Genomic DNA, 17887 nt, shown 5'->3' with positions numbered 1-17887 from the left:
TATACACAAAAGTTTTCATTTATGATATTTGATATTAGAATTTTTATTCGCCTACAATATGTGTACGCTACTAAGTCCAGTTAATCCCTTTCTTAGTATAAATCTTATACCACCGAGAAGCCTTGAAGTATAAAGAGAGGGGTCAAATGTGACGACGGTCGTAAAGCCCCTTGCCGTCTAAGACTTTCAGAGACTTATTTTTCACGAGGGAAGCATCTTTTAAACATAGCTTATCTTAAAGGATAGTTGAATCATGAATAGAGACGTCATTTAAAAGGGAAACTTTAAGTAAACCTGTTTTCATATGTTAGTTCATTTTTAAATACGAATATTCTCTAATTCGTATTTTTGACTTTGCTTTAATTTTATTCAATTATTAAATTAAGTAAGTAATAGCCTGTTAATAAGCCCTTGTTTATCTACGATTCTATCATTTTGAATTTTTGGAGCATATATCATTTTGCTTACACATGAAAATTTCTTTGCGGTTTTTTTCTTAATTATAAATATTTATAAGAAATTTTCACATAGGTATATATTGAATTCTTGAACCCTTTGATAATATTCACGCGTTATAACCAAAAGGCTATTTCTAGGCACGCTATAAAAAATTCTGTCATTATGTTACGTTTTCATTTCAATCATTAAAAATTGTACATAGAGATTAAAGTGAAAATACATTTGAATTTGAATTTACACCTTTAAAGATTAATCACTTACGCGAACCACGAATGTTACCGATATCCGTTTTTAATTTTGTTGTTTGTCTGTATTTTGTTAAGAGCTTAGTGAAGAGTTGATGGTGTATCTATACATAACATTACAATAAAAAATATTATAATTGTTACTTAATATAGAGGCACAACATCTTATTTATCAAAAATGTCACATTGATTCGCAAAGAATTACCTTGAAAAAACAGATAACGAAGAAAATATCCGCGAAATAGTTATAGTTGTTTTTTTCACAAGATTATTAAGTTTTTGGAATCACTCCGGTTTTATTAACATCGAAATAAACTCTCGTTATTTAAGAATATTTGCTATATATTGCTAATAATTATTTTTATATTTTACAAATCAAAACAAAATGTTAATTTAACACCCTTATGAAGCCAATACCAAAATTACCAATAAAGCAACTTTATTTTATAAATAATTTAATCAATAACCTTTCTTTCAGCTGTACACGTGGAGACTATCTCAAAGTCTATTCTGAAGGCGGTACTCATGGTCCCGGTCCACCTGGAATCAACGAATATTCAGCCTGGTCGAGGATTCTATGCGGAAACAGAGCTGACGCACCACCTGCCTTATATTCTCACGGACCTCTGATGGTATTAGAGCTTCAGAGTGGTGAAAAGACGTCAAACGCGTCTGGTTTCATTGGCACATACAGGTTTATAGATAGACGTGAGTATTTAATGCCATCGACAACTGACAAATCAGAACATATAACATAACAATACCTATATGTATATTATGATCTAGGTTCAGGTGTTAGGAATCCAAAGTAACGTATGTGCTATTCCACACTATAATCTATCTCTGTGCCAAATTGCATTCGGAAACGTTTCGTCGTTCAATTCAGATTTCAATCTGTAATCTTCACGATTTATGTCTTCTAACCAACGCGTAATCTCGGCTCTGTATGTGAAAAAATAAACCCAAATAGTATAGAAATATTTTGCATACATAACTATGTTTCAAACTCACCGTGTTAAGAAATTCAATACATCACTTAATATAGAAAGCGGATTATGTATTTTCTGTTTTATACAAACAAATAAACAGGGTGACATTTATACAAATCGCAATTCACAAGTGTGGGATACAATAATGGAATTCATAAATATCTTAAGCTCCGTCGCCACGACGGCGCCAAAGCAAAACTTGATTTAATGTCCAGGAATACTCAACACCTACTCGTAGATCAAGTATATGAAAAATCAATAATATGAAAACATCCCGCCTCTGTAAAGTCGTTTCAATAAAACATCCCACTACTAAAATAAATTGTATTGTATTTATTTATGGTATGAAAAATTACATTATTCGAACAATTCAATCTTATTTAAATAGGATTTAAGACTAGACAAATGTCTATTCTTAATCAAATTTGAATAGTCTGTGAGACAGGTTTTAATTAAATTTGGATTAGAAGTCAAATAATTGTGGTATAGTACAAAAATATAAAATAAACAGAAGTTTGTTACCTAAACTAAGCCGATGCCTCCCCTCTGTTAAGGAGAAAGTTATTAATTCATTCAATCAAATCGGAACTTGCAATATTCGATTAAGATCTACGTGTTCTATTCGCTAGAGCACATCAGCTATTTGTCATGTATTGTTTTGAATATCATTATAGAAAATACTGAAATCTTACTAGTACGATTTAAATTTCTTATTAATATAAATCATTAAAGTCAATTTAGCATACTTTACATGTAAATTGATTATTATTATTTAAGTTCAAACGCATTTGTATGAATAATAAATTAAAAAATATAAATTTTCGTATTTTTTAATAATAAAATAAATTGTCATAAGGAAACTTCGAAACGGATGGAGCTAAAGTCGTCGACACACTTTGCGATTATGTATTTACATCGCAACCAAATAGACCTGCACACGGGCGACTATATAGTCCCCGATATCCTTCGAGTTACCCAAGCAACGTGAGATGCAGTTATCATTTCAACGCAAGGTAAAAAAAAACAATTGATAGTTGTGTGTGTTGGGTGCATAATACACACAACACACACACAAACAAATTAAATGAAAGCTATAAAAAACAATGATAAAAACAATAGCTGAATGCAAATGTTATCTAATGCTTAAAAACAGCTTGTTTATATACAATCTTTTTTAATTCGATTAGTTGACACATAATAAAACTTTACAACTTGCTATTTATTTAAAATTATATTTGCATATGTAATATAAATTCGAATATTCGTTTATTTATGTAAATAAACGCATTCAAGCGTGCTTTAATTTCCACGTTCATAACATTCGGTCAGAATTATTCTCCACGGCTAAATTGGATGCATCAGCCGGCACAAGCTTAATTATTATAAACAAGATTTATCTCGCGAAATACCACGGAATGTTGCGAAACTAATTCTATGATTTCCGCTGGATTGCGGTTAATTCTCTTCTTTAATGTGTACGGTATCATTTAATGTATTTTTTCATATTTACAGAAGATAATATCTGGTTATGTTTTTCAGAAAACACGAAAGGATTAAGTTGATATTCGAAGAATCTTATTTACAGAAAGGAGATGAAAGGTAACAATTTCAATTAACTAATATACGCTTCTCTTCATAAAAACGGAATCATTTGGTTTTATTATTTTATTAGCTGTGCCCGCGGCCTTGTACGCGTTTGAATTTGACAGCAAAATATATTATTGTAGCCTAAGTTACTCCTTATTATATCAGTTATGTGCCAGTAAAAGTCCTGTCAAAATTGGTCCAGCCGTTACAGAGATTAAACGGAACAAACAGACAGACATTTGGTATATGTAACCTGTGCATTGCATTGCATATGCATTGAGTAAACAAGGGCTATTTTAATATTACAAACAGGCACTCCAATTTTATTATATGTCATCGGATTGTTTTTTTCTTTTAGTTGCTTAAATCGAGCTGATATTATCAAAGTGTTCGACGGTAAAACATCCACAGCGCCAGTCATTGCAATGCTCTGCAATGAAATAGTAGGTGAGATAAACAAAGTATTATATTGATTACAATTCAATTACTTTAACTATATGATGGCCCAGTGGGTAGAACGCGTGCACCTTACCCGATGATTTCTGGTTCAAACCCAGGCAAGGACAACTATATATACATATGTGTGTGCTAAATTTGTGTTTATAATTCATCTCGTGCTCGGCGGTGAAGGAAAACATCGTGAGGAAACCTGCATGTGTCTAATTTCATCGAAATTCTGCCACATGCCACACCAACCCGCATTGGAACAGCTTGGTGGAATATGTCCCAAACCCTTCCGGGCCGTAGCCCGGCAGTGGGACATTTACAGGCTGTTACTTTTACTGTTATTACTTTAACTGTGACATAATAAGTTTAAGTGGATTATCCACATTTTTATGAAAACACTTTGCATTTAAAATTATCATGCATATAAATATTAGTATTTGCACTGATGAAACTGAGTTTCATTTTATACTGGAAAAATGCTTAAGCCCTTTCTTATTTGAAGTCAAATTGTTCTTTTTTGGACGCTCTAAGCATTTTAATTATATAATGGATATATTTTGGATTATTATATTGTATGTTAAAATTAAACGGAATCGGATACTATGAAACATAAATGTTTCCTTACCCAATACAAATGTGTACATAGGCTGTACCTTTCAAGGTAACAGTGTTTTGTTTTTAGATGATCGCCGTTGAAATACCTAATATCATACAAAATAATATATGAACTTGATTTTAGCGAATGAAGCTAGATTATTAGTTGCTGATTTAATAGTAAATTCTTTGAAATAACTATTACGTTTTATTTTTAATCGAACTTGATGTACGTTACATAATTTTATATGTATATAACATTGTAAGATATACAACTTTGAAATTATATTGATTCAAGCCAGTTACAACTGTTAGCTTTTAGATGTATTTTCAAAGTAAAATTTGTATTTTATGATTCGTAATTTAAAAAATAATAAAGGTTTTGGTAAGAAATAACATATTAATTGGTTTATTAATTTCAGGATACGAAATCCTATCAACGGGACCAGAACTGTTAATTCAATTCACAGCAAACTCAAACGTACAGGGACAAGGGTTCAAAGCAAGTTACCAGTTTTTGATGGAGGATAACTCTAGCGCAGGTTTAGTAAGCATAATCTGTAATGTAATCTGACATTCTTAAGTAATAGCTTTATATCACTTATCTAATATATTTTACTTTGATCCGATTTGAAGGGTGAGTGAGACAGCTATAATGGACTTAACTTTTTAGATTCTCTGATTGGTGGAGCGTTTATTAGGAATTTATGATTCTTTTTTTGAAACCAAATTATTTTTACGCCACTTAGAGTAAAGTGAACTAGCAGATATTTCTGTCTCTTTCTATTTCGTATGGTTTTAATTCATACACGGACAATTTTAACACTATTTTTTAACTTTTTCTGGTTCTTCGAAATAAAGTGCATGTCACAACTTTAGTGGGTTCTAATGGAAGTTAAAATCAAACGATTTAACCTCGGAGTAAAAATATATTATTCACTTTTGATACAGATACACAGCGTTCGTTCGATAGTAAAAAGTTATATACAAACAAAAATATTTATGTAGGTAGGTAAAAAATTAAATGTAATGTAAAATGAATTAGTGTATGCGGAATTGCTATATTTATTTAGTAGGTGCTTCCTGAAGCCGTAACAGTGGACAATCTCATTTAAAGTGCCTTTTTTATAATAGGTTTGTTTTTTACCTTACCTACAAAATCACATAGATAATTAGTTTTTAAAATTATCATATTATTAGAATAATCTCCATAGTAGTAAAAAATAAAGTCGCTTTGCGTATGTGAGCTTAAATCTTCATGAAAGTACGCATCAGATTAATACAATTTTCATCAATAAATAGAGTAATTCAAGAAGGTTTATATGTATAATGTGCATATTATAGTAGAGAAAAACCTATAATTTCCATTTTCATAACCGGAAAAAACACTAATGTTCCCTTATCTGTATGTATTCTTTAATCTAAATGTATATATACACTTTTTTGTACCCGTGTGAAGCCAGAACGGATTATGAAAATGATATTCTAAATATGTGACGCAATCTGTTTATTTACAGACGTTGAAAATAATAGAAAAACAGGTGTGGTTGATGGATTACCCGCTTTGGGACCAGCCGTCAGCGCCGCAAGTAAGTTAATAAAGGTTTCGTATACAAAACAAAAATTTTATATAGTTTTTTAGGGTGGCTCCGAAAAAGAATGAGGTTATCAATTTATCATTTTTTATATGTTTTTGCGTGAATACTTTGCTGTGGTTATCTTTTTTGAGTATAAAGCTACAAATATACTTTGTGCCTCGAAACATACACTATTGTACAATTGATTTTTTTTTTTTTTTGTTTTTATTACTGTTGTTGAGAACTGAGTTAGTAATGTGATTATGTACTTATCGTAAGGCTACCTTATATAAAACAATAACTAACTTAAAACTATTTCTTATAAAACCTTTTTAACAATTGTGTATAAATATTTAAAAAATATATGAATCTCGAAATCTAAAAACTGAAAGTATAAAAAAGCTATCTCTTTTCAATTTTCAAAGTATAACAAGGACAGCAATATCTCATTTAATAGGTTGGAGTTTTGTTAAGCGGATTCGACATTAATGTGATTTAAAAAAGTATATAATTTGATTACGTTGCTCATAAGTCAATCCGTTTCAGCGTCATCCTGTCATCAAGTATTCAGGTCTGATAAGAGCAGCGGCGGTAAATTGGTCTCGCCTTTATACCCTTCTTCTTATCCTCCGAAAACACAATGTCATTATGACTTTCTTGCGAGAGGAAGGGAACGCGTCAGAGTAGTGTTCGAAGATTTCAGCTTACAAAGAGTCACCGGAAGCATTATCGAGTAAGTATGACATTATATAATCATTTACTTAATCGGTTTTAAAGGATAAGTGGTAAAGTAGAACACACAGATAATGTATATGGTATGTTCGGTTTTTTTTAAATAAAACCTTTTTACATTTTTTTTCTTTTTATAATTATAAATAGTATAATTAAATAGACATAGTATTTGTGTTTGATGTGTCATTTACGTTTTACTATTATATTCAGAATGCAACAATAAAAATAAATTCAGAAAACAATTTCACTGCATATCATTTCTTAAAGCAATCTTGTAAATAAAATTCTAAGCCTTTCATTTTATCGCAAGTTTAACAAATTGTATAACACATGTAATATGTATTAAAATAATTACTCTACAAATCATTACAGCGTTGGGAGGTTGCAAGAATGCCAGTAGCATTTAAACGTTGAAAAGCAATTCTGATTCTCTGAAATGTAATCTCTGTTCGGCCTGCAGTGCGTTTTTGTCAGAATTAACTATAGTAAGACACAACTTATATGCAGCAACGGTAATATTCGTAGAACCGATCACATCCGAATTAAGTACGCCATCCCGAATTATCAATATTTATGATATTTAGACAAATGTAACACGACACGTGTAATATCATGTAACCTAATATATTCGACAATTTGACACGTCGATATGCTGTCTCGGGTTGAACTGACGCGAGAATCTATAGCGTCGAATGTCACGATAGGGAGCTATTTCTATTGGTTGTGTAAACGAATTACGCCGATGCTACATCTCAGTTGTGTCGTACTATACGTATCCTTTTCGAGTAAAGTTCATAACCACCTAATGATGATACGTTATTTTGATACGTAATTCCTACGAATATTATAATAACTATTGTTAATTTCGCATAACACATTCTGACGTTATGACATTTGTGTTCCGCTTTGGTTTCGAGCTTCTATAATAATAAGCACTGATTCTCTCTTTCTGCCAACATTGATTTCATATTCAAAAGACGAGGATAACGCATTTTTATCTGATTCCATAATTATATGTATAAGTAAAACCCACAAAGATTATGTTTTCTTTTTAATTGTCATATGTAAGTGAACTCGCAATTAAGCTATATTGGCTATTTCGAATATTGCCTTAGAAGCTAGGTAATTTTTTAAGTTAACATATATCCTGTAATTATACCTGTATTTACACTTACTCACTCACCCTTCAAACTGAAAAACAACAATACCATATTGTCTTTACACAGAGCCCTACAATCAAGTATGAAATATAAAAATCGTGAAACGAATAAACGATTTGTTACTGGAAACTCTAATTCAATTATAAAATATGTAATAGCTAAACGTGAAATTTGTAAAACTTTACCATAAAAACCAACCCCCATTTTGACCTCTCGAGGGGTGAATAAAGAAAAGTAACATATGTCCTTCCGCGGAACTCAAACGATTTCCATAGCAAATTCAATCTAAACTCTCAAAGATAATATTTCAACGTAATTGCTACGATCATGCCTTGTACATGTATATACATTACAAGATACTAGAAATGTACATATAAGATGATATTTAATAACTTTTTTTTTCCCTTTATGTATGCATTTTCAATTGGAAGAAGTTCGTAGAATATAAATAGCTAAGCATAAATACCTTTTAAGTTTCAAGTCTGTAGCTACACGGATAGTTACGAGAGTGTTTTGAATATTAACATCTTGCTTCCCTATGTTTTATTCCCTTGGTGATGAATATTTCGGAATCCAATTTTAAGTTACTGTTTTTGTAGTAGGAATATCTCGGGCAAATCTAAGAATAACTAGTATTAGCATTGAGCATGTATTTAATTTTATTTCTAAGTTTAAATATCGTTGGAATTAAAGCTAAAATCGGTATTACCTATTTATTTTTGATGTCGTTGCCCTCCATTCCTTGGGCATTAATTCCCATCACGTTTTATTGGGATCTATAAAACTCTCGAAATTGGAATTTGGCAGACATTATGCTCAATTCAGTTTTTATGAAATTTGACCAACAAGGATGAAAGCTGGAATGTAAAAGGTGAAAACAAAGATTTTTGTAGATGATTCATTCACAGGAACTTTTCAGATAAACAGTGTAGTCTCTGCCTTGTCGGTCCATAACATAAGTAATAAATCAAGTTACGTTTCTTTGCTGCCGCCTTGAAAAATAAGAAATCAGATACGAAACCTTTCACTTTTATACAATAATATCCTTTATACATTATTTTATGAGATTTACATTACATGGGTCACTGGTGTTCACCAACGCCTACAAACATTGGCGCTGTAAAAAGTACTAACCCTTACTTACATCGCCAATACGCCACAAACGTTAAGAACTGAGATGTTATGTCCCTTGTGCCTGTAGTTACACTGGCTGACACGTTTTCAAACTAGAACACAATAATGCCAGCTATTGCTAATAGGCGGTAGAATATCTGATGAGTGATATCTACATTGGCAAGCTGGCACCGATCTCTAACCTACGTATTTTATGTGTGAATATTGGTTATACTATGTACTATCTACGTCAGTACACATCGTATTTTTTTTTCAAAATGTATAAGTAGTAGTTATAATTAATAAAGATTATTCAAGTGGTTTTAGTATATATACTATAAATTGATAATTAAATTCACGTGATAAACAAATATATTATTTTGGCACGCATTAGACACAAATTTGTTCTCGTAAAAATTGGTTGCCACGGTTATTGCGGGTTACAATTAACGGCAGCTGGTACGAGCGGTCTGGATTTATTGTTCACTGATATAGCCACAAATCGCTTAGTTTTGTTCGGTACGGAACCTTTATACAGCCACATAGCTGAAAAGCTACCACAGTGAATGCATAATGTTCTTGATTAAAATTTAAACACATTGTATTTGTATTACCTGACGAAATTTAATGATATTTTGCTCACTAGCTGTCACACGCGTAAATACCTATATTATAGTAGAATATTAGACACAAAATACTCACAAACAAAACAATACATCTGACAAATTATAATGTAAACGGTGTTTTATTTACAGAGAACGTTTACATTTAATAATATTTAATTAATTTTGATAAAAATACACACCGTATAATTTACTGCGTGCTTAAGTTATTTTTGGAATTATGTGGGTATAGCTATTCATTTTACCTTCAAAAGGTACTGTTGAGTAGAAAATGATGTCCTCTTTCGGCTCCAGTGGCCATTCTCAAGGGAGACGCAGGACATATTACAGGATACAAATGTGCGCAAACGAAAATGCGCTTTCTATTTCTTCGATCTCATAATCCAATAGGATTGCAAATCCAATTCAATCGTATAGAGGATAGGTGAAGCATAAAGCGGCTTAAATACTCATACATCATTAAATCTTAATATTATTGCTCTTTAAATAAATGTTATGATATCAGCTTCATATTGAAAGAGAAAGTTGTGTGTATAAACTATATTTTTCTTTTTCACTCATTCTTCGTTACTTTTTTGTTTTTCTTTTTCACTTTTATTGTAGTAACAAGCAATAGTTATTAATAGTTGAATAAGCATGTACTGTTTGCTTTGAAATTATTTTACATAATCCATTGACGTATAAAATTTTATATGTATGTAAGACCAGTGTAAAAATCGCTAGGAAACCTAATAAATGAATAAATATCGGTATTAAAAGTTTTCTAGTTTTATAGATAGACAATGAGAGAATCAGACATCGGTTAGTAACAATTACGATTAATGCGTTCCTTATCCCTCTAACACATTTGCTCACTGAACGCTCTAATCAAAAATGGAGATGTAAAGTTGAGGATAGAAATTAGAATTAACTTAGATTTAGATTAGAAACTAATCGATTTTAATAAAAGTTATCATCATCCGTTAAAATATAATACGATTTACGCTGAAAATTAAGGACATTGAAATGGCCTTTTCTTTTTATTGTAAGACACAAAAATGTTGACGTAAAACTCGTTTCGATACTAAGAAGGTTATTTATTTACTTGGTGGTAGGACTTTGTGCAACCCGTGCTTTGTGTGTACCCGTCTGGGTAGGTACCACTCACTCATCAGCTATTCTACCGCCAAATAACAGTACTCAGTATTGTTGTGTTCCGATCTGAAGGGTGAGTAAGCCAGTGTAACTACAGGCACAAGGGGCATAACATCTTAGTTCCCAAGGTTGGTGGCACATTGACGATGTATGGAATAGTTAATATTTCTTACAGCGTCATTGTCTATGGGTGATGGTGATCACTTATCATCAGGTGGCCCATATGCTCGTCCGCCAACCTATACCATAAAAAAAATTAAAATAAATTTTATATAATAATTGAAGAACAAGCTTTATCAATTATATACATATATAATAGTTGTCGCCTGCGGCTTTGCTCGCGTTTTAGGGTGTTGGTTGTCACGTGTCAGGCAAAAATACGTAGCCGTGTCCTTTGTTAAAGTTCAAGTTTGTTTCACACCAAATTTCATCGTCATCGTGACAGACAAACTGACAGATAGACAGACAGAGTTCAATATTAATATACATTGGAATACATTTGGGTATAATTATTTAGTACAAATAGAAGTGACGTTTTATATCAGTAACATTTGATTGGATTGACACATTGGAATGGATATTTTTTTCAAATGAAATTCTAGTCAATTTTAACGATGATCACGATGAAAAATATTTCCTTAAATTTACATATTTTCGCTTTGTATTAGTAACTGCGGACCGAAACGTAATTGATGTTTGACTGACCGCACATACAGTTAACAGAGAATTGTGTTTGAATTCGGCAACGTGGTTCCATCACTCGTGAAGCAAATGGACATGCAACCACAATTCACCGATTATAAATTTACTACCTCTATTTGCAAGTAACAAGAAATTATTGTTGGGAAAAAATGTTGAATCTAATAGTCGTACCAACATGATGAATGTGAGAGATTGTGATATCAGTTACTCTCTTACGTAAAAATATGGCTTTGGACGAATTTATTATTGATATAGCTTAGATATGATTCAACACATATGCTACCTAATATCGAAAAATATAGAAGTCTTTAATAAATACATATTTTATGGAAATTTCTTGAAATGTTTTGACCCAATAAGAAACTCGTAATTTTTTTTTTCAAAATAAACTTTATTCAAGTAGGCCTTACAAACACTTTTGAAACGTCATTTTACAATTAAGTGAAGCTACCAGCGGTTCGGAAAGTAGATTTTACCGAGAAGAACCGGCAAGAAAATCAGTAGTTATTCTTTTTTAACATTTAAAAAATAAAACGTCATATTAGTTAAATGCAATTATTTAAATTTTTATATCCTACTTGGAACTCAACAGGTATTAACGCCACGCTTTTCATCTATAAAATCTTATATCGAATCATATGCCTTGTTTACCAATGTATTTTTTACAAACGATTTCAATTTACGAAACGGCAAAGTTAAAAATGTCTGCGGAATTTTATTATAGAAACGGACACCTTGCTCCAAGAAGGATTTATTGATTATTCTTCTTAATTCTCGTAAAAATATAATTATTCTGGTTCGGTAATGACAAAAGTAAAAGAAATTGAATTTACCAAAATTGAAAGACCTAATTAGATAGCTATAAATTGTAACTTTTACTATATTTTTATGTATTTATATACGACCTCTTATCAGATATTCTACTCCCAAACAGCAAGTGACAATATTTTTGTATTTCGATTTAAGGGTGATTGAGCTAAAGAGTAACGTATGTAGAGTATAGAACTATAAGTAAATGGGAACATATAATTTATTTATTTATTGTTACATTGTAATATACTCGTAATATACAAATTTTATAGAAACACAACAGATAGACCTCAAAATGAAATAAAAGTATTTACGTGGATTGAGTTACTTTTTTTTTAATTTAAACAATTTTATTTTCGGTAATTCTTCAATATTTATAACAATCGAGTTGCATTGTTATTTGACAGAAAACGTTGAATGTGAAGCAGGAAACGGGCACGCGACCACAGTGCACTGATTATAAATTTATAGACCATTCGTTCCATTTCATCAAAATCACGAATTCCGCTTTTATTTTTTATACGAAAATGATTTTTATTTTTAACGTAATAAAATTTTATTATTTTGCAAGAACGAAACAATGTAAAGCTGTAAAGTATTAGTAATAAAGTTTTATTTTGAAGGAAGGGAGTTTAGATGATCTGTTTTCACGCTTTGAGTCAGTTTCTCGTAAGGCATTTTATTTTATTTTTTATTGTCTTTAAAGTTCTTACGGTACTTTAAATAAGATCTAGTCATATTTCTTTCAGTAATGAGATTTCATAATTAGTATTGATTGATTTCTGGACAGGATATATAAAAATACATACTCATAAAAAAACATAATCTGTAATTAACATGGTGGAAAAGAGTTACTGAGTTTCATTCCGGTTCTTCTCAGTAGAATCTACTTTTCGAACCGGTGGTTGCTTTAAATTTATTTCGACACTGTAATAATGATTTCGTAGTATTTTTATAAGAATATTTGAATAAAGAATATATTTTACTAAAGTTTCTGAATTCATATACATAGGTGTTTTGCTATTTATAAATTCTTAAATTGGTTTAAGAAATAAATGCTTTATAGTAGAATATCGCGCTAAAAACTGAATCGCTACAATAAAAAAGAAACATGTTTTGTGTGAAAAGCACTTAAAAGGTTTTAGGTCAAGGCATTTTTCATGTAGGCAAGTTTAACCCGAAATTAACCCTAATGACCGGTAACAAAATGCCAGCATACCCTTTTTTCATGAACACCATTTGTATTATTTATTAATGTAATTGTGAGAATGTATATTTTCAGGTTATTACAATTTCCTTTCATCTATCACAAAAAAACATCACGCGATAGGTCAATAAAATATTATTAGGGGAAAATTGTTTTCCTATATAATAAATTAGTGTGGGTTACTTGATGCATTTAATCTAATAATTATACATGATAGCCGAAATGGCTATTATATACTTTTTTAAATAGCCCTTAATTGTTATACAAAACGAAAATTTAAATGCTTACTTACGTATTTACGGATTTTCGTCTCTAGACTGGATTTTCAATGAGATTTACGCTTATTTTATTCATATTTCACGATTCACAATATTTCGACAGTTTACAATCTAACGAGACAGATTGTAATCTAACGAATTTTGTAATCTTACGGTGACATATACAAACATAGTTTATAATTTGGAACTATATATTTCCAAAAATGATAAATTATGTCAAATTATATATCACACCGTAACTTTGAATAAAATGTTTCCATTTATCACATATAGTTAATATAAGTTTACAGTCTTGTTAACGTCAGAACCTATGTCAGGCGTAGTTTATTTTTCTTTAAAAGCCTACACTACTCAAAACTAAATGTACTACTAACTTCTTCTGTTATGATATTAAAATTGGTATTTATTCGTAATAAATCTTTTGTTATTTTTGATTATAATAATTGAAAAAAAAATTATACTTAACTCGAACATTAAAGAAAGTTGAAATTTGCTTGTGAACTTTGTAACTTGTAAGAAAAATACCTAGTTTAATTGGCAAATAATCTTAATATTTTTTGATATGCCATACGGAAAGGTAATATAGAATTTTTCAATTAGATCAATAAGGGTACATTTATTTTACTGGTGTTATTTCATCAACCCATTAATTGCAGCTGTGAAAGTATGGACTCGTTAGACGTATTTTTATACGTCGACGGTCGGCTGGAGAAAATGGCATCCTACTGCGGCAACGACGTACCGAAACCACTAATGTCGAATGGACCAAAACTATCAATCGAATTCAGGGGCATCTACTCGTCGAGATACAGCAGAGGGTTCAAAATAGCTTACTCTTTTGTTGAAGGTACTTTTGACTTTTTACTTCTGAATAAGAATTATCAATACTTTAATATAAAAAGTCAAACTTTTTAATATTAACAAAAAAAACATCCCTGGGAAGATTAAGCGAAAGAATTTCAGCAATTTTGATGTTACGTTCGAATCAACTCGGTGTTAATAAACAACAAATTAAAATATTAATACTGTGTTCCCTCTCGAAACATTCTTAGAAATGTTTTCTTTTATTTTATTAAAAAAAAAAGTTCGAAACGGCTTACGTATAAGATATACGAAAATAAATGAAACATTTTCCTCTCAGATTACGCTATAGCAACGGGAAAACAGCTATTAGAGTTTCCATGTGCCTTCGTATACAATAGCACGGAACGGCGGAGGGGAGTTGTGACGTCACCGAATCACCCCGGCCTTTACCCGAGGGACACTGAGTGCAATTACTTCTTCTATGGTCGGAAGAATGAAAGAGTGCACCTACGTTTTACTCACTTTGACGTCGAGGGAGTAGTACCGTAAGTTATTATTTAAATAAATAATTTCCGAACGGAATTCCACCTTAAATAAATTTGTTTGTGATATTCTTCGTCTTACTATTATTAGTGTAGTAGTGTCATGTAGTCAAAATTTACTTAAAAAAACCATTTGTGTGATTTTACATAAAGTGCTATTAGAGCAATTTATGTTATGTATTATATATAATAAATAGCAACATAAATTAATAAATTTATTTTTAGTATTTTCTTTGTGCTGTTATTTTTTATCTTTTATTTAAAATTATCCGACTGAATAAGGAAATTCTTAAATTAAAAAATAATAATATTTATGTAAAAATTATTAAGTAACAATTTTTATTAAGCATACTAGATATTAATTATGAAATACAGTACCTTAATAAAATAGGTTCTATGAAAAAAAAACGATTAATATTATTTTTAATATTAAATATTTTTCATATCTCAATCTTGGTTTACGAAGACGACTTAAGTTTTTCTTAAACATAATACCGTTGTTTCATTTATGTCGGTAATGAACTCTGGTTTTGATATTTAATTAAATGAGTATAAAGCGAAGGCGAAAAAAAAATGTTACGTCATAATTTTATGTTAATAAAGTATTATGTCAAGAAAATATATTTTTAATTCAAATGAAAGTAGAAATTCGATATCCTCTATCAATGACTTTTTAATTTATTCGCCTTAAACAATAACAACAACAGCTTGTAAATTACTCACTGCTGGGCTAAGGCCTCCTTTCCCTTTGAGGAGAAGATTCGGAACATATTCCACCACGCTGTTCCAATGTGGGTCGGTGGAATACACGTGTGGCAGAATTTCTATGAAATTAGACACATGCATGTTTCCTCGCGATGTTTTCCTTCACCGCCGAGCACGAGATGAATTAAAAACACAAATTAAGCACATGAATGTTCAGCGGTGCTTGACTAGGTTTGAACCCGTAATCGTCCCGTAATCACTGGACCATCTCGACTCATTCGCCTCGCATTATATTTGAATATTATAGTTTTACAGAATTATATCTTTGTTTAAAACACCTTAAATAAGTACGATTAATTTGTGACGTAATAAATGTACTGAAAATTTAGCTTAGATAATATAATAAGAGTTCAATTTTCAGATGCGAAGCAGTATCAGCGAGTGACTACGTTCAATTCTCGAGTAAGATGATTGATAAGGGAAGTAAGAGACACTGTGGTCAATTGAGGGAGCTCCAAATCGCGTCGGAGGGTAATTTCTTGAGGGTCACGTTCCGGTCCAACGACAGACTAGACGGCACTGGCTTTAAAGCTGAATACATTTTCCTTAAAGATTCAGAAATGCAAAGTATAAAACCGGACTCTAGTGGTGAGGATTTTATACTTTCAGATAAGACATGCTTTGAATTGAATATAATCTTGGTTGGTTTTAGAAGATACGAAGTATCAACTTTGGGCTTAAATTTTGATTGATGTTCGTTACTACTGAATTATTGAATTCCATCGTAATATTTTTATTTCCTTCGAATAAAAAAATAAAAATAAATGATGACACAATATTTTAAAATTTATGACACTTCAAAGAATAATTATAATAATTGTTGATTTCATCTGATCTGATCTTATTCTGGTTAATTTGGATAGAACATAACCTATATTAATTATATTGTATATTTCTACAAGGAAAAGAGTTGTTTTGAAATACTGTTTGCGTTTATATTAATGTTACTAAATATTAAATTGACTGAGTAGCAATTCGTCTCACATAATAAGTAGAATTTTTACACGTTTCTGACCAAATATTTATAGCAAAACATTTCACGATAGCGACAATTTAACTGTATTTATTGAGAGAGAAAATTATTCGTTGAACTTTGTCCACCACAGTGGAAGAAAAATTGGCTCGTCGCCAGAGGAAATATTTCATTTAGTTCCTTTTACATTCGAATGTTGTTAGAATACCTACGTTTGTATAAGTTTTTACTTAAACGTAAACGTGAAATAATACGAAAATGAATTAAATCGTTCGTTGTTTTGTTATGATGAGACATATCTTCGATCTATCACAAGAGCCTAATAAACTTGGGAAAATATATAAAGTTAATTAATTAAAAATAGTCATCTTCAAGATGAAGTAATATAACTTATTATTACAAAAATTAAAATAACATTTAATAACTATTTATAATATTTAATAAAGATATGTGAACCCATACAATTTAGTTCATTTATATTTAGAAGATAAATAATATCGGAAATTATAAAGATTTGTTTAAAATTACCAGTGTAACTATAGGTACAAGGGACATAACATCCTTGTTCCCAAGGTTGGTGGCACATTGACGATGTAAGAAATATTTAACATTTCTTACAGCGTCATTGTCTATGGGTGATGGTGACCACTTACCATCAGGTGGTCCATATGCTCGTCCGCCAACCTATACCATAATAAAGTAATTTTATTAAACCTATTTTATATATTTACAGTCAATTGCATACATAATTAATATTTATAATTTTAAGTTTCAGGTACATTCGGTGCAAAGAAGAACACATTGGGGCGAATGATTCTATTATATTTCATTTATTTTTTATTTAAAGTATGAAATAAAACAATACCTTATTATTAAGAGAGAAAATAAATTACTATTGTTGATAATATAATTGTTTTATTTTCATAACACTTTGGAATTCTATAAATATTTTAATTAAATGCTTATTTTTAGTACTGATACCAGTAGGCATCAAAGACATCATTTTCTATTGGGCGAATGCTTTGAAACTTAACATGGCGGTATCTTGCAGAACACCTTCGGGAACGATATCTTGATTTAAATCCTACTACTATTATAAAAGCGAAAGTTTGTATGTATGGATGTATGGATGTTTGTTACTCTTTC

At 30.6% G+C, this 17887-nt stretch overlaps 1 protein-coding gene across 1 annotated transcript in view; it reads left to right on the top strand.

Annotated features, from left to right (window-relative positions):
* LOC124535455 (suppressor of lurcher protein 1-like) overlaps positions 1-17644 on the top strand; it is an 82047-nt gene extending 64403 nt beyond the window's left edge. The window contains exons 5-15 of the mRNA XM_047111678.1: positions 1183-1412; positions 2550-2706; positions 3233-3292; positions 3639-3727; positions 4744-4863; positions 5839-5910; positions 6445-6631; positions 14314-14504; positions 14799-15006; positions 16130-16356; positions 17511-17644. Of these exons, the coding sequence (XP_046967634.1) occupies positions 1183-1412; positions 2550-2706; positions 3233-3292; positions 3639-3727; positions 4744-4863; positions 5839-5910; positions 6445-6631; positions 14314-14504; positions 14799-15006; positions 16130-16356; positions 17511-17593 (1624 nt within the window). The 3' untranslated portion in view covers positions 17594-17644. The remainder of the gene's footprint in view (positions 1-1182; positions 1413-2549; positions 2707-3232; positions 3293-3638; positions 3728-4743; positions 4864-5838; positions 5911-6444; positions 6632-14313; positions 14505-14798; positions 15007-16129; positions 16357-17510) is intronic.
* The last annotated feature ends 243 nt before the right edge of the window (positions 17645-17887 follow it).

The sequence above is a fragment of the Vanessa cardui genome, chromosome 14 (assembly GCF_905220365.1).
Source record: "Vanessa cardui chromosome 14, ilVanCard2.1, whole genome shotgun sequence".
NCBI classification, from domain to species: Eukaryota; Metazoa; Arthropoda; class Insecta; order Lepidoptera; family Nymphalidae; genus Vanessa; species Vanessa cardui.
Note: the sequence above shows the minus strand (reverse complement) of the source record. Positions and strands in the feature narration are given on the sequence as shown.